At 45.1% G+C, this 25,860-nt stretch overlaps 2 protein-coding genes across 2 annotated transcripts; one reads left to right on the plus strand and one right to left on the minus strand.

Moving 5' to 3' along the window:
- Window positions 1-14,420: 14,420 nt before the first annotated feature.
- Window positions 14,421-19,016, plus strand: LOC125545225 (putative membrane-associated kinase regulator 4). The gene has a single exon (XM_087513431.1). The coding sequence runs from the start codon at window positions 17,790-17,792 to the stop codon at window positions 18,879-18,881; it is 1,092 nt and encodes a 363-aa protein (XP_087369557.1). The 5' UTR covers window positions 14,421-17,789; the 3' UTR covers window positions 18,882-19,016.
- Window positions 19,017-21,713: 2,697 nt separating this feature from the next.
- LOC125545224 (ankyrin repeat-containing protein NPR4) lies at window positions 21,714-25,614 on the minus strand. Its single transcript, XM_048709115.2, has 4 exons — window positions 25,437-25,614; window positions 24,884-25,282; window positions 23,526-23,938; window positions 21,714-22,820 (listed from the first exon to the last, which is right to left on the minus strand). Exons 1-4 carry the CDS (start codon window positions 25,456-25,458, stop codon window positions 21,987-21,989), a joined length of 1,668 nt encoding a protein of 555 aa, XP_048565072.1. The 5' UTR covers window positions 25,459-25,614; the 3' UTR covers window positions 21,714-21,986.
- Window positions 25,615-25,860: the final 246 nt, after the last annotated feature.

Here is a 25,860-nt window from a genome sequence, read left to right on the forward strand (position 1 = left end):
GTCTATGCCCTTCGGGCTCAAGAGTGCCCAAGCAACTTACCAACGGTGTGTACAAAATTGTCTTCATAAGCAGATTGGCCGTAATGTACATGCTTACGTGGATGATATCGTGGTTAAGTCCAGGGAGAAGGAGACTCTGATTGATGATTTGAAGGAAACCTTTGATAACCTGAGAACATACAACATGATGCTTAATCCGGACAAGTGTGTCTTTGGTGTACCGGCGGGCAAGTTATTAGGCTTCTTGGTGTCCAATAGGGGAATTGAGGCTAATCCGGAGAAGATCACAGCCATCACCTCCCTCGCCAAACCAAAGTGTATCAATGATGTTCAGCGCCTGGTAGGCCGGATTGCTGCATTAAGCCGGTTTATCAGTCGCCTCGGTGAGAAGGCAATCCCTTTGTATCAGATGTTGAAGAAGACGGATCAGTTTGTCTGGAGTTCTGCTGCTGATGAAGCATTTGAGGACTTAAAACGGCAATTGGCCAATCCGCCTGTGCTCGCCGCTCCCATTGATAAGGAGCCGTTGCTGCTATATGTTGCTGCTAATGCTCGGGCGGTCAGCGTGGCTATTGTGGTAGAGCGAAAGGAGGCAGGTAAGGAGTATCCGGTTCAACGTCCGGTCTATTATATCAGCGAGGTGCTCATTGAGTCCAAGCAAAGGTATCCGCATTGGCAGAAGCTGGTGTATGGAGTTTTTATGGCAAGCCGGAAGCTTAAACAATACTTCCAAGGGCATCCAATTACAGTGGTCAGTTCTGCTCCTTTGGGAGATATCATCCAGAACCGGGAAGCAACTGGCCGAATTGCAAAGTGGGCTATAGAGCTGGGGCCGTACGGTTTGAAGTATGTGCCTCGGACAGCAGTTAAGTCTCAAGCACTTGTTGATTTCATCAATGATTGGACGGAAATGCAAGCACCTGAAGAAAAGCCGGATCATACGTATTGGACCATCCATTTTGACGGATCCAGGCAATTGGAAGGCTCGGGGGCTGGAGTCATATTAACTTCCCCACGAGGTGATAAGTTTTGTTATGTTCTCCGCTTAATGTTCCCTTGTACTAACAATGCAGCTGAGTATGAAGCCTTGCTCCATGGTCTCCGGATGGCTAAGGAGATGAATCTAAGTCGAGTTAAGTGCTTCGGTGACTCGGACCTTGTGGCTCAGCAGGTGTCTGGCACTTGGGACTCCAAGGACTCACTCATGGTAGCATATCGTCGTGAGGTGGATATTGTTGCAGGTTATTTCGGAGGCTATCAAGTGGACCATGTGGACCGGCGGAAAAATGAAGCGGCGGACGCTTTAAGCCGGCTGGGCTCTCAGCGCAAACCGGTCCCGCCCAATGTTTTTCTGGATGTGCTGCACAACCCGTCGGTCAAGATCCCTGGTGAAGAGGATTTGGCTATTCCTGATCCGGAGGCTCAATTGGTGGCAACTCTTCATGTTATTCCGGATTGGACGCTTCCTTACCTGGCGTACAAGAACCGGGGCGAGTTGCCAGAGGATGAGATTCTGGCCCGGCAGATAATCCGGCGATCCAAGTCCATGGCTATCATCAACGGCGAGTTGCATCATTGCAGTGTATCAGGAGCTTTTCAACGCTGCGTGTCTCCTGAAGAAGGCCGTGAAATTTTGCGTGAGATCCACGAAGGAGATTTTGGTCACCATGTCGGTTCAAAGTCTCTGGTGGCTAAAGCGTTTCGCCATGGCTTCTATTGGTTAACTGCTCATGCTGATGCGGAGGATCTGGTGAGACGATGTGATGGTTGCCAAAGGTTTTCAAGACGTGCTCATGTACCGGCTCAAGAATTGAGAATGATTCCAATTACTTGGCCGTTTGCGACTTGGGGGCTGGATATGGTTGGGCCTTTCAAAAGGTCCAAAGATAAGAAGACCCACCTCTTGGTGGCGGTTGACAAGTTTACAAAGTGGGTGGAGGCAGAACCTGTTAGCAAGTGTGATGCGGCCACGACGGTTCAGTTCATCAAAAGGTGATTTTCCGGTTTGGCTTTCCACACAGTATTATCACAGATAATGGTAGCAATTTGTCCAAAGGTGCTATGAAGGAGTTCTGCGAACGGGAGCACATCTGGCTCGACGTTTCATCAGTGGCACATCCACAGTCCAATGGTCAAGCAGAAAGAGCTAATCAAGAGATCTTGAGAGGCATCAAGCCCCGGCTCATGGTTCCTTTGCAGAGAACGCCGGGTTGTTGGGTAGAAGAATTACCATCTGTGTTATGGAGCATCAATACAACACCCAACAGATCAACATGATACACACCGTTCTTCATGGTTTATGGAGCGGAGGCGGTTCTCCCCAGTGATATCCGTCATGATTCACCTCGTGTAACGACTTATATTGAAGCGGACAACGAGACATCACGGCAAGATGCTTTGGACCGGTTGGATGAAGAGCGTGACATCGCAGCTGCCCGATCGGCGATTTACCAGCAGGATCTTCATCGTTATCACAGTCGCCGGATCAGAACCAGAACCTTTCAGGAGGGAGATTTGGTGCTTCGGCTAATCCAAGATCAGACTGATATGCATAAATTATCCCCACCTTGGGAGGGGCCTTTCGTGGTCAGCAAGAATCTGCACAACGGGTCATACTATCTGATCGATATTCGAGAACATAAGGACTCACGTACATCAGAGGAGGAGACCAACAGGCCGTGGAACATAGCTCATCTTCGGCCTTATTATACCTGAGCCATTGGTTCTACTTATGTACATATTACAACAATGTATATATTAACTATAATAAACCGGAACCTCAGCTAAAGCGGGGTATCTGTTCTTTTACATCCTGTGTGGTTACACGGAGTTGTTCTAAAGCGGCTTCCGGTTTACCCCTTGAGTTCGCTTTGCTAAAAGCATCGTGTTATATCACTTGGAGGATTGGTCGTGTCCGAACCAATACCATGCCTCTTGATAGGCGAGAGCCACCAGATCACTTGGGGACTTGGTCATGTCTGAAGCAGTCATGCCTCTTGATCGGCCTAAGGCCACAGAATCACTTGGGGGCTTGGTCAAACCCGAACCATGACCATGCCATTTGGTCGGCATAAATGCCATGGTTTCATTTGGGGACCTGGCTGACTAGAACCATAGTTACACCTAACGGGAGCTTGGTCGTGTTTGGCCATGGTAACGCCATTTGATCAGCTTAAATAAACCTTTTTTGGCAAATGGTTTCATCATTGCTTTTGCTTCACACTTTTCTTTGAAGGGTTTTTTTTGCTTTTTATTGCGTTTTTTAAACTGACAAAGTTTTTTAACCAATCAATTGATGGAACACAGTTCACGTCAATCCGGAGACTATTTGCCCGGTTTGATCCTTGTTGTTCACATCCTCCTATGGAGTAACACGGTGTTTATTATAACCCGGCACGGTTTACATGGTAAACCAGCGTCATATATATATACAGGAGCTGGTATCTCCTCCAACAGTGTGGGTTTGCAAAACTCCGCTTCAAGATTGGCCAAGCCAACTTCACACTCAATGATGGCAGGTATTATGTATCTCAAAAATTTGATCATATACTTAAAATTTTGTTTTGGATGTTTTGATTTCATATATACAAACATCATATTCCGCCTGACGGTACAACCGCGATGGCACTTGACGAATTTCTCATTTCAGAAAGTGTTTTGGAAAGTTCATTACCACAGGAAGAACAAATTATGCACGAAGGCATATCAACATCAAAGGTATCAGCTAGCCTATTACAAGGCAACATGGTGCCCATAATAATATAATTGTTTTTCGCAAAGGAGAGGCAGTTTTAAAACCGGCTTCTGGTTCAAGCTTGGTCACCAGCCTGGCCTGATGGTTGTGGGTCATCCTGCGCCGCTTCAGCCTCCGTTTCTCTACCCAGTGGCTGGAAATCCACATTTGTCCAGTCGATTCCCATTAATGCTTGAAAAACAGCTTCATCATGGATCAGCAATGACGGGTCAATATCGGGAGCGTAAGTATGCTTACGGATTGGAGGGATCAGATTTTCCGATTCATGGATTGATGCAGCTATTCGCTTGTTCTGACTGTCATATTGGGCTTGATAATGAGACAAGTCTGCTTCCTCAGCCAGTTGACAAGCTAGCGGACGTACCTCCCGGTTTATTGCTCGCAGATCCGCTTCACCAAATTCTGACCCGTCTTCCTTCAAGCTGGGATAGCCCTGAGCCGCTTCAATAGGATCAAAATCCGGCACCCAGGCTTTTGCCCGGATTAAGGCATTGATTGCACTGGTTCGAGCAGCAGATTTCTTCAGCTCTTCAACCCGGGCAGGAAGCACCGACAGTTTCATCAGAGTATCTTGAATCAAAGTGGGCACCGGTTTGTTATGAGATGCGGTACAGATGATCCGCTGGGCACCAGTATACAATTGTTCAACCAATGTATAGGCGGCTTTTAGTTTCTTCCGCACATCTGACCCCAAGTGACCAATGCGTGTCCCTGAAATACCATGAAGGGTTAATAAACCGGGGACTCTGTCAGAAGGCAGAGCCAATTCAGAAGGCAAACTGGCTTACCAAAGATAGCAGTAGTCATGGCATGCACGTGCCGCTTTATGCTGGTCAGTTCATCCGCCACTGGTTTTAGTGCAGCCTCGTCATCCTCTGCTCGTTTGATCAAAGCGGACTTTTCAGTGGCCCAATCCGCCCGCTTCTTCTTGAAGCTCTCCTTAAGTTGTTCCATGGCGCTTAAAGCACTGGCCAATTCCTCTTTTGCTTTGTAGGTTTCAGCCTGTTGGGTTTTCAGGTTTTCTTGGAGATCGGTGACTTGGTTTTCTTTCGTCTTCAGCTCCGCCTGCATGCATACAGATATATGCTTCAACAAATCGGTATAAGGATTCAAGTACCAATCACATAACAAGTTATGCACTTAGTACTTGGGGGCTAATGCATATTCGATCTTCATCTTTCAATTGCTTACAAAGTCCCAAGATCAATACAAGTATTCAACTTGGCACTTGGGGGCTAATGGCTATTTGCTCGTATATATTCTGATGCGGAAATTTCAATTACTTAAAGTACCGGTTTAACTACATTAAGTTGAACCGGCCCTTGGGGGCTACATCAGCGAATTTCAAAGCATCAAGATTTATATTGGTAAGTCCCGGTTTGGAAGAATATTACAAACCGGCCCTTGGGGGCTAGGAGAGTCAGCAAGAATGGAAGCATACAAGCAGGAAGGAGCATGTGGAAGTTACCTCATATTTCTCTTTCATCATATTAACCAGACCGGCTTCATAGTCGCGACTGGTATACAACCGGTTCAGATAGCCGGAATGGATATCTTGGGCGTTCAGAGCAGCATAAGTCGTCAGATCAGCGTTCCACTTGCCTTTACCAAAGGCAGCAAATTCTTCCTTGGCAGAATGTTTGGATAAAGCGACAGGATGGCTTGGCTCAGTATGGCCAGTGCCAGTAATGACAACCTCATCATCCTGGGTACCGCCGGTTTGCACTGGGGCTGTTGGCTTGTTAGTAGGTTTTGCTGGACCGGTGGAGCTTTCAATCCGGATGGAACCTGTGGGCTGATTGACAGGACCTGAGGCGTCAGTAGGTCTCTCTTCAGCAATAAGATCATCGTCCTGCTGCGGTGGATCGTTGGGTATATCCTCAGGAATAGCTGCTTCAAGATTGGGTGTCTTGCCTGGTTCAAGAATGACATCTTCTTCGGCCGCTTTGTCCAGGCGGGCCTTCTTGCTAGGCCTAGGTTTGGCCCTGAGGAGAATAACAAAATCAAATACAGCATAGGTTTTAAGGCGATGTACTGCAAACATCACAATAAGTATAGCTTACCCAAGCACCGTTTTGAGCGGTGGGAGCTGAGTAGCCGATGACTCGCCAGAAGATGAGTGGGAGGTAACCTGGTAATCGGAGTCAGACGGATTAAGAGGTTGACGAAAGCAGCCCGCTTTAGGACAAGCACTGACAAGCAAATTAGAGACCTCTGAATGGCGTTTCCGAACCGGACTGTTTGGTAAACCGGCGGAGGTAACTACCTGGCCGCTGTGCCGGGTGGTGCGACGAGCTTCGTGTTGTTGGGTCTTCATAAGAAGTTTAGGATCCAAATAAGCAAGAGGATGAGAAAATTTAACTTTCCGGTTTGCCTGACGGATTTTTTGTGAAGGCAAAGTTTCTGAATTGGAAGAGAGAATAATTACCTCTGCAACATCCGTGTGGCTGGCTTCGGCATCATCCTGACAAATATCATCGTCAATAAGACGCATGAAAAATAAACCAAGTGAGTCAAGCTCTACCTCAAAGTCCGGATTATCCACCTCATCGTCAGGGGTCGGATTAGAAGATGCAGTGGTTCTTTTCCTGTGGGCAGTCTTCTTCACAGCTTTAGTCTTTTGCCGTGTTGCTCTTTCCGGTTTGCTGGTTTTTTTGGTTTCTCCTGCGGCAGTTTCTTGCTCCAAAACAAATCATTTCCCTGATTACACAGACACTGATATTAAAACAAAGACCAGATATATCGTTAACAGATTCAGCAAAAAGAAAAATCAAAGTCTTACAGCTGGCGGTTTGTTGGTGGCACAGAAGGGAAGCAGGCCATTTCTAGCACAGGCGTGTTCCGGTTCATTCAGCATCTTATTCACAGCCTCTGTGATTTCTTCATCGGTGAGATGGATTTTGGAATGTCGCAGTGGGTCATCAACACTGCCAGTATACTCACACATCAAACCGGAGCACTGACTAAGGGGCAGTATGCTCCATGATATCCAACAGCGAGCGAGATCAACCGATGTTAAACCGTTGGCCATAAAGGCTCTGAGCTTTGACAGTTGAGGAGCATATTTACTTCTCTCCTGTGCAGTCAATCTTTGTGGAAAAGGGTGTGTATTGCTGAGCCGCTCCGGTCGAAAGCCAGGCAAGGGATTCTCACCAGCAGGGGAGGTGTCTTTGCAGTAGAACCATGTCTGATTCCATTCTTTGGGGTGGCTATGCAGTTTGGCGTGAGGGTATGTGACCTCTTTCCTCTTCTGAATCGCCACACCACCCAACTTCGTATTGGAGCCGTCAGTAAACTCAGTACGGCGGTTTAGATGGAAAAGGTCCCTGAACAATTCCACTGTGGGCTCCTCTTGAAAGAACGCTTCACAGAGCACTTGGAAGTGACACATATTTGTAACAGAGTTGGGGCCAGTATCTTGTGGATGGAGCTGGAAATCGGCTAAAACATCCCGGTAAAATTTAGAACCGGGCGGCTTAAAGCCCCGGGCTAAGTGATCTACGAAAACAACAACCTCTCCTTCTCGAGGTGTGGGAGGGCATTCTTTGCCAGGAGCCCTCCAATGGATGGTATCTTTGCTGCCTAAAGCGCCAATCAGGACTAAATCGTCCAGTTCAGCCTCTATGACGCGAGAGGGAACCCAATTGCACTCATACACTTGCTTGGCCATGATGGAATCTACAAGGTAGAAGATCCCGGTTCAAAAATGCATTTGATCAAGATACATTGGTATGGGCACTGATAAACCGGAGACAGAACTATCTGAACCAGAGTTTTTTTGAAGCAACAAGCATCTGGCGGTTCAATAAGGGGACTAATGGCATATACCAGTTTGGAAAAAATTTCTATAAGGTTAAACCACCTGATCTAAGCATTGCGGATGGACAAGTACGCAGAAACAAGTTTCACAAGATTTCCTTATGGCATTGGATCTGAAGCAAGTTCAGAAAAGAGATAAATACTTAGAGGTTCAAAGGAGCGGTACCGAACCAATGAGCAAAACGTTCATATAGATCTATGGTTTTGAGATGCATAAGCGAAGGCGAAGGTCAAACAACTATCATTGCACAGAGTAAAGATTTGCGGATTCAGCTAAAGATCTATTGTATGAACAAGAGATAGACGATGAACACTGAAGAACTGCGAAACCCTAGGTCAGATCTGCGGGGGAAAGGATAGAAGATTTACCGGAGCTGAGGAAGATGCGGAAGGTTGCAGCGATGCTCTGGTGCGTTTAGGTTGATGCAGCGACCAAGGATGAGGCAGAGGTCGACGGCGGCGGCGGAGCTCCGAGGCGGGCGACGCGAGGAAGACGAAGAAGGAACGGAAGGAGGAAAGAAATGACCCTTCGGTCCTATTTATAAGGCGAAAGAACATGAGTCAGGCGCGACAATCAAGGGGCCATGAAACGGAGTTGTCGCCTCGATTTCCGCCGATCTGTTAAACACAGAAGCATAATGGATAGCTTCATTATGACAGGTGACGTCACTCCGGTTTGCAGTAATCAGAGAAGATGACATCATGGCGGTTTACCAATTTAAGAGAAGATGTTGAAGATGAAGTTTTTGTTAAAGGATTGACATGAACCCGTTCAAATCAATCTGGGGCCTAATGTTGGGGATATTACTGCTGGGCGTAAACCAGCCTATCTGGGCCGGGTCAGCTTCATCAGTAGTTCCAGAAGTGATAAAGCCCAAGAAGGCAGATGAGGGCCTAAGGCCCGTAGACGGTTCAAGACTGGTAGCTGTAAACCGGAATTTGTACATAAACTTGTATTGTAAGTTAGGAATAAGGAGAGACCAACCCGGATACGAATATCGACCGGTGTTGGGACTCTGTGAACCGACGGGAGTTATATAATAAATAGTAGTTTTGAGTTCAGGGCTTTGCTTTCTTTCTTTGATCTTGAGAAAAAAGGAACATAAAAAGTAAAAAGATTATATAATGATCTTATGGAGAGTGATGACTTCACATATAAGAAACATGTCACATGAAATTTGTTGGGAGTTGACAAACATAGTTTTGGTCATTGTTGGAATTAATAGGAAGTAATAAAGAAAGAGAGGTTTCACATATAAATATACTATCTTGGACATCTTTTATGATTGTGAGCACTCATTAGAATATTATATGCTAATAAGTTGATGTTGGACAAGGAAGACAACATAATGGGTTACGTTTTCTTATATCCGAATAGAAGTTATATTGTCATGGATCCTCCAACATGTTGATCTTGCTTCCCCTCCTATGCTAGCCAAATCTTTTGCACCAAGTAGAAATACTACTTGTGCATCCAAACATCCCTTAAACCAGTCTTGCCATGAGAGTCCACCATATCTACCTATGGATTGAGTAAGATCCTTCAAGTAAGTTGCCATCGGTGCAAGCAATAAAAATTTCTCTCTAAATATGTATGATCTTTTAGTGTGAGGAAAACAAGCTTTATATGAACTTGTGATATGGAAGAAATAAAAGCGACGGACTGCATAATAAAGTTCTTTATCACAAGTGGCAATATAAAGTGATGTTCTTTTGCATTAAGATTTTGTGCATCCAGCCATAAAAGCGCATGATAACCTCTATTTCCCTTTGCGAAGGGCCTATATTTTACTTTTACCTTCTACCTTTATACAAGAGTCATGGCGATCTTCGCCTTTCCTTTTTACACCTTTTATTTTTTGGCAAGCACTATATGTTGGGGAAAGATCCAGATTTATATATATCCACTCGGATGTAGGTTATAATAAAGTATTATTGTTGACATTACCCTTGAGGTAAAAGGTTGGGAGGCAAAACTATAAGCCCCTATCTTTCTCTGTGTCCGATTGAGGCTTTGATCTCATAAGTATCACGTGAGTGTTAGCAATTATGAAAGACTAAAAGATGATTGAGCACGTGGACTTACCATACAAAAGCTCTTACATTGACTCTTTTCAATATTATGATAAATTGCAATTGCTTCAATGACTGAGATCAAAGTTTGTTAGTTTTCAATGAAGGTTTTGATTCATACATTACCTTGTGAATGAATTGTCACTTTAGCATAAGAAATTATATGACAATATATGTTGTTGTTCTAAAGATGATCATGATGCCCTCATGTCCGTATTTTATTTTATCGACACCTCTATCTCTAAACATGTGGACATGATTATCGATTTCGGCGTTCGCATGAGGACAAGCGAGGTCTAAGCTTGGGGGAGTTGATACGTCCATTTTGCATCATGCTTTTAGATTGATATTTATTGCATTATGGGCTGTCATTACACATTATGTTACAATACTTATGCCTTTTCTCTCTTATTTTACAAGATTTACATGAAGAGTGAGAATGCCGGCAGCTGGAATTCTGGACCGGAAAGGAGAAAATCTGAGAAACCTATTCTACACAACTCCAAAAGTCCTGAAAATTTACGGAGAATTATTTTGGAATATATAAAAAATATTGGGCGAAGAAAATACCAGAGGGGATCCACCAGGTGGCCACAAACCCTAGGGGCGCGCCCGCTTGTGGGGCCCTGGCAGGTCTCCGGTGCCCATCTTCTGCTAAATGGAGGCTTTTCACCTGGAAAAAAACATAAGGAAGCTTTCGGGACGAAGCGCCGCTGTCTCGAGGCGGAACCTGGGCAGAAGCAATCTAGGGCTCCGGCGGAGCTGTTCTGTCGGGGAAACTTCCCTCCGGGAGGGGGAAATCAAAGCCATCGTCATCACCAACGATCCTCTCATCGAGGGGGGGGGTCAATCTCCATCAACATCTTCACTAGCACCATCTCTTCTCAAACCCTAGTTCATCTCTTGTACTCGATCTTTGTCTCAAAACCTCAGATTGGTACCTGTGGGTTGCTAGTAGTGTTGATTACTCCTTGTAGTTGATGCTAGTTGGTTTATTTGGTGGAAGATCATATGTTCAGATCCATAATGATATTCAATACCCCTCTGATCTTGAACATGAATATGCTTTGTGAGTAGTTACGTTTGTTCCTGAGGACATGGGAGAAGTCTTGTTACAAGTAATCATGTGAATTTGGTATTCGTTCGATATTTTGATGAGATGTATGTTCTCTTCCCTCTAGTGATGTTATGTGAACGTCGACTACATGACACTTCACCATGATTTAGGCCCAGGGGAATGTATTGGGAAGTAACAAGTATATGATGGGTTGCTAGAGTGACATAATATTAAATCCTAGTTTATGCGTTGATTCGTAAGGGGCTGATCGGATCCACATGTTTCATGCTATGGTTAGATTTATCTTAATTCTTCTTTCGTAGTTGCGGATGATTGTGAGAGGGGTTAATCATAAGTGGGAGGCTTGTCCAAGTAAGGGCAGCACCCAAGCACCGGTCCACCGACATATCAAATTATCAAACTAACGAACGTGAATCATATGAGCATGATGAAAACTAACTTGATAATAATTCCCATGTGTCCTCGGGAGTGCTTTGCTTTATATAAGAGTTCATTCAGGCTTGTGCTTTTCTACAAAAAGGATTGGGCCACTTGTCGCACTTTTGTTACACTTGTTACTTGTTACCCGTTACAAATTATCTTATCACAAAACTATCTGTTACCGATAATTTCAGTGCTTGCAGAAAATACCTTGCTAAAAACCGCTTTTCATTTCTTTTGTTCCTTGTTGGGTTCAACATTCTTACTTATCAAAAGGACTATGGTAGGTCCCCTATACTTGTGGTTCATCAGCGCTACACGTGTTCAAATGAGAGGAGCCCACACTGGAGAAAATCGACCACATTTTCGTCTCCAACTCGTGGGAAGACATTTATCCACGCAATATTTTGAAGGCATTGGGCTCGGCAATATCGGACGACTGTCCCTTCATGGATCTATATGTGGATTTTCAATTGGGCCGACGTTTCAAATTTGAGAGCTTTTGGCCCAAAGCTGAGGGCTTCTTCAATACAGTGCAGGAGGCCTGGCAGTCGGTGGCATCAGAGGGGAACCCATTTGTGGTCTTGGACAACAAGTTACATGCAACGGCAAAAGCCTTACAGAAACAGAGCGATTGTTGGATTGGGAACATTCGACTACAACTTTCCACAGCGCTGGAGGTGATCGGGCGACTGGACAAGGCAATGGACTCTAGGCAACTATCGGACCAGGAACATGGGTTGCGAAAACTGTTAGAGAAGAAGCTATTGGGATTGTGCTTGCTGGAGCGGTCAATTGCGCGACAGAGGTCAAGAATCCTGCAGCTTAAGGAAGGGGATGCGAACATGTCCTTCTTCCAGAGACATGCCAGGCATAGGCAGTGGAAGAATGCGATTACATCACTACAACATGATGGCGCAATGTACACGGGACAGGAGAGCATCGCGGAGGTGGTGGATTAGTATTATGCAGGCTTGTTTGGGTCGGCGGCGCCCCGGGTGGCCTCGGTTAACTTGGACATGCTGGATCTTCCGTCCCAGGAACTTACGCACCTAGAGGAACCATTCACCGCAGAAGAGGTGGAGAAGACTATCAAATCAATGCAAGGCACCGAGCCCTAACAGATTCACTGGAAGATTCTATGTGGCTGCTAACAGATCATCAAAGTGGACTTCATGCAGGCACTCGAGCAGTTTCACAGAGGCGACATGAGGGGACTAGCGGCGATCAACAAGGCATTGGTGTCCCTTCTCCCTAAAATGCAGGGGGCGGTGGATATCAAAGACTATAGGCCGGTTAGCCTAATAAGTGCACCGATGAATTTTTTTTGACAAGATCCTGGCCACCAGACTTGCAGTAGGTCTACCACGGTTGGTGGGGCATCATCAAAGTGCGTTCGTGTGTGGTCATTCGCTCCATGACAATTTCATGATGGTGCAATGCACGGCAAGGCGGTTGCAGGCTATGAGGAGTCCGATGGTATTGCTTAAACTCGACATCACTAAAGCTTTTGACACCATCCAATGGCCTTTCCTGCTTCAGGTGTTGTGGAGAATAGGTTTCGGAGCCAAGTGGATTGCTTGGATATGTGGACTGTTGGCCACATCCTCCACGAGAATTATGGTAAACGGTCTGTCGGGAAGACCAATTTTGGCGTGTCAGGGGTTCAGGCAAGGGGACCCGCTGTCCCCAATGCTCTTCATACTATGCATGGAGCCACTCCAAGCCCTCTTCTAGTATGCCACGGAGAAAGGATTATTAGCACCGCTGGCTAGATCGGGGCGACGACGACGGATCTCTATGTTTGCTGATGATGTGGTGGTATTCTTCAAACCAAATACCTGGAGGTGCACGCCTGTGATGCAATCCTGCAGATCTTTGGTCAGGCGTCAGGTTTGGTCATGAACATGAACAAGAGCGTGGCGCTGCCAATCCGGTGCTCACAAGATGAAATGCGGATGGTTACAGATACTTTGGGGTGCCCCACAACCCCGTTTCCGTGCAAGTACCTCGAGTTACCATTGACACTGAGGAAGCAAATGACAGCACAACTTCAGAGTCTGATGGATAGAGTGGGCGACGCTTTACCACTTTGGAAGACAACAATGCTATCGAAAAGTGGTCGGTTACTTCTCATTCAATCGGTATTATGTGCAATCCCAGTGCACTCCATGCTAGCTTTGGACTTGCCGGCGAAGACTATCTCAGCATTGGCCAAGATTTGTCATGGTTTTCTCTCATGTGGGAAAAAGGAGGCCATAGGAGGAAATTGCTCCGTAGCCTGGGAGGTGGTGTGCAGACCAAAGTGGGCCGATGGACTTGGGATCCCCAACTTGCAGTGGCTTAACAAAATGTTACAAGCCCGATGGCCATGGCTGCAGAGATATGAAAAAGAAAGGCCATGGACGGAGTTCCAGATTAGGGTACCAGCGGAGGCTATTGCTTTGCTTCAGGCGGCTGCGAGCATGGCGATGGGCGATGGGAAGTTCACTTTATTGTGGGGGGGGGAGCGGTTCAACGGATATCAGATATGTGAGTTGGTCCCTCTGCTATATGAAAGGATCCTGCCTAGGATCAGAAAATCGAAGTTGGTTTTCGAGGCACTCGACAACAACAGTTGGGCAGGCAATATTGGTCGGGGCCTCACAACCGATGCACTGCTTCAGTTCCTTCAATTATGGTCGCGGGTTACAGCGGTGCACAGGTCACAGAGAACATGGAGGACGTGGTAAAGTGGAGCTGCGAGAAGAACGGTCAGTTCTCAGCTCGTTCGATATACGCGGATAGATTCATGGGCCTCAAGGTGTCGCCAACGGCGGCATTCACATGGGGCTCGCGGGCACCCCTTCAGTGCCGCTTTTTCGCCTGGCTTGCCTTCAAGGACCGATGCTGGACCTCGGATCGTCTAGCCCGCCGAGGACTACCTCATCAGGATACATGCCCGCTTTGCAACCAAAGGGAGGAGACCATCCAGCACCTGCTACTCGACTACGTGTTCCCAAAACAAATCTGGCATTGGTTGGGGAGGATCACGGGTAGGTCGGCTTTCGAGCCGCTCGCAGACGAGTAGTTAAGTGTGTGGTGCACCCGGCAGGACTCGACCGCTACGAGCCGGAAGTCAACAAGAGCTAAATGCCTCATGACTATGTGGTTACTTTGAAACACAAAAATGATGTCGTGTTTAACGGCACGACACCGTCCCTCTCCCAAGTAATGCAACGGATTACGGGCGAAGACAACTGTGGGCAAAGGCCGGGCTGTTAAAGCGGGATAAGGCCGGACTGGAGGTAGAAGAAGGCATGTGGGACGAGACATAGTCGGTCACAGTCAGTAGGATGATAGTGTCGGAAAATCCGACATGTAATTAAATTCTATACATATGACCTTGGGGAGTCTTCCCTCTTCTTTAATGAATAATACACACTCTCGTGCGTATTCGAGAAAAAAAACAGACCTTGTTTTTTCTTTCTTTCCTTTTGTTCCACAGTAAGTTTCAGTTCGTGATCCCCTCAAAAAATCAGTTCGTGATGTGGATTTTCCAAAGAACATCGTGCATCTGAATTATCATATTACTTGCCGCAGATCAATCACATCACGGATATATCATACGGAGTATATGGCCTCGAACGACGGGAAAAGGAAAATTAGAAAGCACGAGCGTGGAGCGCCCGTGGCCGATGCACCGCGTCTCCATGCGATCCACCGCTTTCGCAGAATCAGGAATGGCTGGCGCCTCACGTGTGAAACAGGTAGCGCGGTGGTGCATGTACCCAACAGGTTTGCCATGCACTCCGATAAAAGAAGGCCACGTGGCTGCTGCAAGTGCAACTTTGCCATAAAGATAAGCCTTCCTTTCCCCTCCTCATAAAAGAGGTTTTGTTCCATTCTCCTAAAAGAGGTTTGTTCCATTCTCCTAAAATAGGTTATCTCCCAATCAGCTAGTTGAGTCACATCGCAGAGTATGGGAACAGTACAAAGGAACCTGTGGTGGAGTGGGCGTAACCAAGTGTCCAAGTTACCCACGAACCCTTGTCCGGCTTTAGCTCGATATAGTTACAGGTACAGAGTGCTAGCTAGCTCATCATGGGATAACCTGCCTAACCATTTCTCGAACATCTAAACCAAGCCAGGATCACTGCTTATTGCCATATGTCATACGGAGCAATGATTAAGATCTGAACCTGGAGAGTTACGCGGTCAAAACTCCGCACAAACTTTCTGCCCCTGGTGATCAGAGGCCCCATAATTCATGCAAGAAAAGAACCTTTGTGCTCGCTTCCAAGTTTGGAGAAGCGGCAAAGTACACCTCGAGCTCTGAGAGGTTTCATAGAGATAGGGCCCTCCTTTCCTTCTACAGGGTAAAGAGAGGGGGGAAATTAGGCTCCCACCAGGAGATGTCCGGCAGCTGCGCTTGGCATGCGCCAATATTTTGAACTCATGCAGTTAAAGCACCCTGCAGCTTGTTAGATTACTGTAAAGGAAAAGATAACCACTGGCCTACCCTAAGCTAATCGTTTAGGGTTTATACTGTCGCCTCTCACTCGCGCGTCATGAATTCTCCGGTATAATTATGTCACGGGATGTCACTATGGCGGTAAAGTTTCAGAAAAACTATTGTCGGTAAGAGTGTGGATTTTCTTGTAGCGGTGGTGCATCGTTTCTATAATGTTTCCAGGTTCCTAAGAATGTGTAGTGGGCAGCATGAACCTTTTTCAAGTTCCAACCACCAGCAACCACGTAACACTGCTACAGGAATATCAATTGTCTTTAGACCTGCAATTCAGGGGGTTAACTGTTGCAGTTGTTAACTTTGTACGGCGATATTTTTTCATATAGATGTTCAATGTATGGTGTTAGTAGGGGTGTTAGGCACTTGATACGACACCTAACCTAGTTGGCATCCCTATCTAATCAGCTCTCTCACCTGCAAAAGAATACAGGAATAGAGATTATCATATGGTGTTAGGTTACATTAAATAATGCCAATGAGTTAGTATTGGGGGCAGATGTCATTCCCATGATACCTTTAAGCAATTTGTGGAACCTTGCTTAGTGCTCTAGCTGGTGCCAGGAGTACTAGCAGATATAAAGAAGGGTCCAGAAACATATCATAAAATACTTCTAACATGTAGCAAATGGCAACTTGACTATAATTTGTGCACAGAAATGTTTACTTTTTACCAGGCAATAATACCTCTTTGTTTGACAAAAAATTGAGGAACGTTCTTTTGCCTCAGGGTTTCTTCAGAGGCAATCTATCACCACTGATGCTAAAGATCTGCGTATAAAGAACTATAATTTGTGCACAGAAATATTTACTTTTTACCAGGCACCACTACCTCTTTGTTTGACGAAATTCGAGGTCTGTCCAGGTTCTTTTGCCTCAGGGTTTCTTCAGAGGCAAGTTATCACCACTAATGTCAAAGATCTGCATATAAGAAGTGAAAAGGTAGTGAGTAACTTTCAAATAAAGAGGTGTTTTTAGCCTAGGTCAGAAGAATGAACATGCTGATCAAGCCAGACACCTAAAACAAGATCACCTTAGAACAAGAGAACCCTAGAACCAGATAAGACAGATATTATTAATGCACCACAAAGGCCTCGATGAGCGCTAATGCACGCTCAGGGCTGCACGCCCACTAATCAATAATTACACCGGAGAGGCAAAGTTGACACTGGGGTCAAAGGAAAGGAGCTGATGCAAAGCGCAGGAGAGACGAAGACAAAGGACACATACAACATCTAGCCGCGCACGCGCAGCTTGGACAGGAAACTTAAACAAGGGGCCTGATCTCTTGCCACTGATGTCACCCTCACACTTTCATAGGTTGACATGGAGATGAAATAAACAAAGAGCGGGTTGCTCCATGTTTTCAGGGCATGCGCCCTTCCCCCTCCGAATTTAAAAACCGCAAGCTTTGGACGTGAATTGGTCAAGCATCAACAATATATTTCCGGTAGCTTGGAAGCAAATCCACGCCACAGAAACTTTGCATACTTCAACGTGTCTTGTTGAAATCATATTGTTTCACGCGGTAATTTACCTCAAGATAGAATTGTGGCCTTTGAATCTGAACACATTCCTACACTCCCTTGCTCGAAAGAATACGAAACTCCACAATAAAACCATCCCAGTTCGCATGCTAACCAAGTGGTTTGGGGCCCCTGCATATCAGCAGGCGCGATGCAGTTTGCGAGTCACTTATTGGTAAAGGTGCCACCTTGTTGGCCTAGCACTTAATGGCTACCTGGTAATCCTACACATCAAACAAACAAATAGGTTAAGTCATGGAAAGAGGAGAAACATGCAAAGGAACAGGTGAAATAACCTAATCACCTAATGCACTGCAGGGACAAATAGAGCAATAATAGAGAATGACAGTAACTAGTGCACTACAGTACTGCATTACGTGTAGCCGTGACAGGGGGGACTAGGATGCAAACAAGAGGCAGATCATAGGGGGAAAGGTGGGTCCCTCAAAAGGAGTATAAGCCAATTTACAAACCTCTTCAGCTACAGGCATTCGGCTTTAAAGCTTGATCAAGCTCCTTGCACTTCCTTCCTAAACCACAACCACCATCTCTGCCAAAACCAAACCAAACCCAGAGACCAACTCACCAGAAACACAAGGCCAGGCACCAACAATGGCAAGACATGGCCCCCAAATCCATGACCAACCACTCCAAGAAGAGGACTACATAGACATGGAGCTGAGCTCACCTGCAGCTGCAAAGGTGGTCAGCAATACAGCAAGCTTGCTTTGCTACACCACAGCCATGGCAGCCTCCCCCCAGCAGTCGAGGGAGTTTGAGTTCCACATGTCAGCTCCCGTTGACCACTGGGAGCCCATGGCATCACCAGCAGATGAGCTCTTCTACAAGGGCAAGCTGCTACCGCTCCACCTTCCACCACGCATCCAAATGGTTGAAAGGCTCCTCGAGATCGCAGCTGACAAGGGCCTCCTCTCCGCGAGCACTGCCCCGGCGACACCATACCAGTCGTGCCACGTTTCACCAGCAAATTCATGTTATGCAAGTGGTGAGCTCAATGCAGAGCAGTACTTCAGCGAGTGCGCATCCGCCAGTGTTGCTGCTGCTGAGGTGGAAGCAGCATGCGAAAAGAAGCCATGGTCCAAGAAGCTCAAGTTCATCAAGAATCTCAACCTTGGTCTCAAGCTCAAGGCATCAAAGGCTTACCTCAAGACAATATTTGCAGCTAAAGCAGGGGATCCAGATGACAAGGGTGGTGCACCAAGAGCAAATGAGTTCTCCACCGCCCAGGTCAAGAGCTGGAGGAAGAACCCATTTGGCCAGATCAGAAGCAACAGGTACACAACCTCGCCCATCAGCAACAGTGCCACACTGGGAGGGAAGCTTAAAGAAGATGAGTACGGCCATAGGAGGTCATTCTCTAGTGTTATTATCCGATATTCGTCATCAAACAAGACATCATCTGCCTCATCATCGTCATGCTCTTCGTCAAATTCATCATCCTACATCCCGAGCTCAAATGACTCTGGTTTGGGGCCAGTGCTCAGGAGGAGCAGCAGTGCCAGCTCAGAGATGGATAATCCAATCCAGGGTGCAATAGCATACTGCAAGAAGTCGCAGCAACTGGCCTCAGTGAGGAAGAGTGCAAGCGATGCAGGTTTCCGGTTCATGTCATCATCAGTGTCAAAGATAGCTGCAGAATCTGAAGATGCAGAAGACATTTTTCAGATTTGCAGACAACGGTAGTATAGATGGTATAAAATTTCAACACCCTGATGATTTTGTACACATTTGTATTCTGATCATATGTTTCCTAAAGACATGCTATCCCCTTAAAAACTTGGCTATGTAACTTCTGTCTATGAATGAACAGTTTCACTATGTTCCGAGTACTAGTATTTTAGCACTTGACATGGTTGTGGAAGTACCAAAGTGCAGATAGAATCCCACCAAAAAACTAAATCTAGGCAAACCTTTCTCTGATCAGTATCCACATTACAGCTGCACATGTAGCAAGTCCATACCTGAAAAGAGATGCAACAGAAACAAGCATCTTAAGTCACATGCAATGAGCCATAGTTAACAGAAGACAGCCAATTATTTTTGGGTAAAGCTGACACTTTTGTCCCATGCTTGGTTCTCTATCTATCTCCAAATGCACAAATCAGTTCCTGATTAAATCCTACCTGCTTTCTGTTTGTTGAACACAACACGGAAACATACTCTCAAAAGCTTGTGTGTCAAATGTGTGTCTATGATGTAACATAGGTAAGGAACTAAGCAATTTTTTTACAAGTTATTAAAGAGATTATCAGAGAAGGCAAGACGATGAACCTTTTATCATGCAACCTGACTGCAACTTGAATACTAGTACATGGCACCACACTAATGCGAGTGGCAATGGCATAAATAAAGTAACCCAAAAGACTCCAAAATTGTGTGTTAAAATGAAATCTTTTCTGGCAAGTTGCACCTTGGTATTATCAGTTAATATGATTTTGGGATTCACTCTTCTAAATGCTGATCCTTGTGCATTTAGGGGTCTGAATGCATTCTCATGGCTCTACGTCAACCTAGGAACATTTTCCATATACTACTATGTCAGGGACCTTGTTTAAGAAATACAAGTCACTGGTGACAGGCACTTAAAACATGAAAGGCAAAAGAGGAAAGGTGAAATACCTTTCTTGCTGTGACAAACAAAAAGCAGTAGTGCAATAAAATGAATGAAAAAAGAGAAGAAATGCAAAGTAAGAATTACCTACGATTACACACCGTTAAAGCTATAAATCATTAGACAAAAATAAAATAAATGGAAAAGGAGAAGAAATGCAAAGTGTGAATGATAGGAGGCAACAACTTCTTAACAGCCCTTTTGTCCTAAAAAGCTTTACTGAAGACCTGGGGGGGAGTTTATACTGGATTGGGTTTCTTCATTTGAGAAGACAATTGTGGTAAAAACTACAATAACATATCAGATATAATATCTCACAATATGCATTTAATGATTGTTGGAAAAAGAACACCGATCATCGGAATGACAGAATCTATCCCAAATCAATATAAAAGAAACACACCCAAGGGCCCGTTGTGTCGCTTAGCTTCAAAAATGAACATTGATGATGACTAAGAAATGGTCATGTGAAGACAAATAAAATTTAAACTAAGAAGGCATGTCAAGAAAAGGCAAGACAAGATTAAAGCCAAAGGTAAGCATACATACCCACCACACTGATGATGTTGAGCAGTGTTAGAACTAACAGGCATGTACCAGGGTCCATAGTTAGCCAAATGTTTGCATTGTTTATCAGGTGTACATAGTACGCACGGCATATGAAGAATATTTACGCTTTACTGCCATGCAAGGATTTAAAGTATTCTTGGATTGCCGCACTAGCATGTGCTACCAGTTTTCTAATCAGTGAGTAAAGTGATGGTAGGTTATTGTGATGAACCTTCCTCTAAAAGTAAGTACAACAAACAAAAACGAAAAAAAGTGATGAACCTGGTCTTCTATCCAACGACATGCCAAGCGTCAAACTCCACAATAATGATATATTGGGGGTTCATGTATTTGGATTCTTTTAAATGATTCGTAGTGGTCATGCCAATGTAATGCAGGGGGCAGCCAGGGTAGCACAGCGTGTCCAACTGTTCCTAACAATTACAGAAGATATATTTGTTTCCTCACATAAACAATACACTTCTGGATTAAGTAAACAAATAAACATCACTGCAGGTCGTCTTATTGGCAAGGTGAGTACACTTAACTGTTATACTACTAGATATATTACATGTTCAACGGAAGAATAGAACAACGAGGGAATAAACTAGATACTTCTGCTTGAAACTATCCATGTTCAATGAAAGACTGAAAAAGAACCACGAATCAAGAATGGCAAGTTACAGTAACTCACTTTAGATCCAAAGTGAAATAATAATTCTTAAGATCAAGGTTTCAGGACAAGATCAACAAATTACCGCTCAGCTGAGGAAGGTTTAAATTGTTACTAAACAATTTGTAGTATACGAGCAATATAAAACAAAATTATATGCGTTTAAGTCCAAAAGAATCAGCATCCTCAAAACATGAGCCGTAAAGGAACTAAAACCAACGGAGCCTGCACTCCTGCAGTCACATTGAGAAAGGTTTAATAGTTACTTAATAATTTGTTCTATAATAAAATATAAAAACAATAAAGCATCATCATAAGAAGTCCATACAAAATCAGCATCCTCAAAACATGATGCTTGATTGTGTAAAGGAACAAAAAGTATCAGAGCCTGCAGTCGCATTGCCACATGAAAGTATAAGAATGTTAACTGAGGAACAGTTCAGAATTAAGAATGAGGGGCCAGGAGCTTACTTAAGTCATGAAATGGATGTGTGCGGTTGATGACAGGTTACAAGTAGATGCATACATACCAAATAACCAAAACAGTATGTCTCGTGAGTTATGATGGCTGGAAAAATGGAACGGAAAAAAAGTGCAACTCACGTGTACAACAGATTGTGCACAGTTATGATGGCTGGAAAATGGAACAGAAAGAAGAAGTGCAACTGACTTGTACAACAGATTGTGCACAGTGGATTCTTCAACTGCATGAGCCTTAGACAATGGGCCTCCCTTTTAGGTATGCATTGTTTGTCATTACAGAAAGGAATTGTACAATCAAGGAATAATGTGAGTAATCTATTTGTTAATGCGCGCATCTGGAATTTTCATGTACATTCTCGATTCCAGATATGAGGCTGAGTTCAAACACCCTGTGTCTTACAAAGCATACACTTGATTAAGCATGTACATTCTCAATTGCAGAGGCAAGGCTGAGTTCAAACACCCTATCTCTTTACAAGGCATACACTTGATTAAGCTCAGTCTCTGAGATTTCAGTATTATCAACCCAGGAGCTTGAGCCGCTTCTTCTCGACATCTTCTCTTTTTTTCTAATCTTCCTCATGCGCTTTGATTTCACCACAAAGTACGTCATTGTTCCAAGAACACCAGTCATTGTAACACCACCTATCAAACTAACCAGTATTGCTGCCCATTGGAAATGGCGGCCTAGCACAATATAGCATGAGGCAATGAAAGAAATGGTTGTGCAAACTGATGCCAGCCACATAAGCTTGTTGATCACCTCAACAACCTTTCGCTCGGACTTTGTTTCACCCCTGACAACTGTTATTTGAACCACGACCACCGCCAATGATGTGAACAGAGCTATGGCATTAAAGATGAAGAATATCCTAAAGGAGGCAGTCTGGACAACAATCGCAACTCCATTGTTGTCATTTCCACCAGGTACAGTGAATATAGCTGCGAAAGCAACGGTAGCAAAAAGCACAGCAACAACAGTTACAGAGTTCGTTGCATTATTGATGCCTTCTCTGTGCAACTTTCTGAGTTCCTTAGCAATGCCATGCACATTTTTGTTAGTTTTTCTTGTCTGTTCGAGCTGTGTGTGGACATCTTTCTTGATCTCTGTCACTGTCTTCCGGAGCTCATCTCGAGGCTGATTTAGCTCTCTAGATCTGAGAGCGCCATGTTGAGATAAAATATCCTTAATTTCAGACGACTCCTCACAATGTGGCAACCCTTCAGCTATATCAAAAGCAGTCTTGTGATCTCTGTTCAGTGCATTGACATGGGTATCTGGTAGCCGCAAAAGAACAATAACTATCTGCAGAAAATAGGAAACAGTGAGGCCATATTAAGAACGGTAAGTCCACAATAAGTTTTGATATTTATCATGAAATATAACAGTCAGGATAAAAACATGTAATAGACGAGTGAAAATTTATGATATAAAACTGCCTTATGTAAATTAAGAAGTTACGATACAAATTATTTTGAAATATTTTCACCATACAATTAGAAAGTTAGTCATGCTCTAACCTGGTGCGCAAAGCAGCACGGCTTTTGCTAACTGCAGCCTAAGTATTTACATTTCATACTAGACACATTAGCAGCCTAAGAAATTATTTACATCGCATACGACACAATCTTATCAGCTTAGAGAATGATTTGTTTCTAATGCATTTGCTTGGATGATGTCCCTAATCAAAAGGTGTAAGTATAACAATGTAACTTATCAGAATATTTCTGCAAGATCAAATGGAAGTACATCGCTGATTTGATTCAACTTCTACTGAATGCTAATGTATCCAAGAGATAAACAATACTCCCTCCGATCCAAATTAATTGTCACAGCTCTAGTACAAAGGCGACAAATAATTTGGATCGGAGGGAGTAGTTGATTGATCATTCTAGTAAAACAAGGTGTAATCAGCAGGTAGAGTTAAAAGTTTATTTTAGACTAGTACATGTATTCTAGGTATACGGTAATCATATAGGCTATGGTATATAAATAACACAATATAAATACCTCTGCTCGCTTTTTCCTTGTTGCTACATGCAAGGCAGTGTTTCCATTTTTGTCGGGCAGCATTACAATTGCTGGATCAGCATCAACAAGTGCTCTAAGAACATCACAGTTAGTTCCTTTCACAGCCATATGCAGTGCCGTTTGACCTTTCTTATCATTTCGTCTTGCTAGCTGTGGATCTTTCTCAAGTAATGCTTTAACAATTTCCATATGTCCCTGTCGAGCAGCAAAATGTAAAGCATTTTTGCCATTATCTTTGGCCATTTCTCCCAATCCAAAATCATCTTGTTCAAGTAACAATTTGACAACTTCAGCATGTCCCCTTGTAGCTGCTGATATAAGCGGGGTAGTATTTGCAGGGCCAAATGTTTTGGCAAACATCCTATCGTGACATAACATTTCCTGCACAACAGCTGACCAAAAAAGTACCTAGTTAGGAAAACAAAATTGCTTCCTACATAACTAATGGGCAATATAAACATACAATGAATAATACAGGAGTCAGAATATGTTAATAAGCTATCCTAACTTATCCTAGATCAAATGAAGTACTGATTACCCCAGTTTCACCATTACCATTATATTGTTTGCCAAAAAACAACATTACCATAATAAAATTAGAAAGTGATGGCTGATTGTTCAATTGGAAGCAAGCTATCCAGGATATGCAGAACACATCAAAGGCACAGAAATTTGATGTGAATCTACAATTATAGGTGTTTGCAGGCATCACGCAATGCATGCGAAATATCCAGATCAAGCACCAATCATCTTCAAGTAATCATATCTTAAAAGGTTTTTCCTATTTTGCACACCAGTTTACCCAATTAGCGCAGTCTTTGAAGTGTAACAGCACAATCTCTTATAAACAAACTTGCACTGAGGTCAGAAGCAAGAGAACAGATTTGAACACCTAATAGGCTAATATTCCTTTGAAGAAAATGAAGAAACCAATCAGCAAAGACCTCTACAGGCTCAAACACTGAGTGGCCGCATATTTTCTGTAATTTGTATCCTAATTAATTGCAACCTACTCACTTGAGTGTAGTATGGGGCAATGCAAAATATCTGACTCACTACAAGTTAGTGCTATGCTATGTGTGTAATCATGTTAAAATGTTTTTCCCCAAACAGCAGGTAATCGCAAAAGAAGCTATACCAAGCTTCGTATTGCACTTCACAACTATACTGGTACATACACTTTTGCACACACATTTCTAGATACTGGAGCAAACATAGCGCTAGTACCAAGTACGCAGTCGCTACAAACCCAGCAAACAAAAAATCGCAGCTCAAGGCTCCGCAATTTACCAGAGGGATACACAATCTGCAGCAAAGAGGTGAAGATGGAACCTCACCATGATGCCCTTCTCTGGCCGCGACGTGCAGCGCGTCATACCCCGACCTGTTTTTCGCGGCGACGCCCTGGGAGTCCAGATGCCGGAGCAGCTCCACCACCACCTCCAGGTGCCCCTTCTCCGCGGCGGCCAGGAGCGGCGTCTCCCCGGCCTCGTTGGCCTCCGCGGCCACGGCGCGGCGCACGGCCTCCAGCTGCTCCCCTCCCTCCCCGACCGCCACGACCACCGCGGCCTCGTCCAGCGCGCGGCGCAGCACCGCGGCGTCCCCGGCCCGCGCCGCCACGTGCAGGTCGGTGTCGTTGTGGCGGCCCGTCACCTGCCGCACGTACCGGCCCCGCTTCCCGCTCAGCGACACCGACATCGCCTTTCCACCGCTCGTGCCCGCGCCGCTGCCGCCCTCTGCGCCCAAACACCAAACGGCCAAATCAAATCAGTACAGTACAGCGAAGCCTCATGGCCCTAGGAACCCCAATTCCGCTCCTGCGGTGCCAAACAAACAAAAAATGCATCCGAATTCCGAGCACGACCGCCAGTGCAGAGCCCTGCTGCTCACCTTCGCGGATCTCGGGCAACATCGCGGGAGTGCGGTCGCGCGCTAGGGTTCGCGAGGCGGGGCTCGGGCGGAGAGCGCCTTAAAAGGAGCACGTGAGACCTCGGCGGCGCGGAGGAAGGGGTGAGGAAGGAGGGGTGGGGGAGGACGAGGAGGAGACGGCAACGACTCCCTTGTTGGGGAGCTTTTTGGCGGAGAGAGAGGGAGGTTTTTGTTGGGGTTCGGCCGAGCGGGGCGGGACCGCGGGAGCGGACTGGAAAAGCCGTGGTGGGGCCCGCGGACCAGTGACCAGGAAGCGGTGCAGTGGTACAGGGCGAAGCTGCCGGGCAGCTTCCCTCTGCGTGGGGCGTCCATGTCGCGCGCATGAGTCCAAGAGGAAGGGGAGAATGGGAGTGGGGAAGACTCGTGCGTCATCCACGAAGACCGA

The sequence above is a fragment of the Triticum urartu genome, chromosome 3A (assembly GCF_056163025.1).
Source record: "Triticum urartu cultivar PI428250 chromosome 3A, HENAU_Tu73, whole genome shotgun sequence".
Classification (NCBI taxonomy): domain Eukaryota; kingdom Viridiplantae; phylum Streptophyta; class Magnoliopsida; order Poales; family Poaceae; genus Triticum; species Triticum urartu.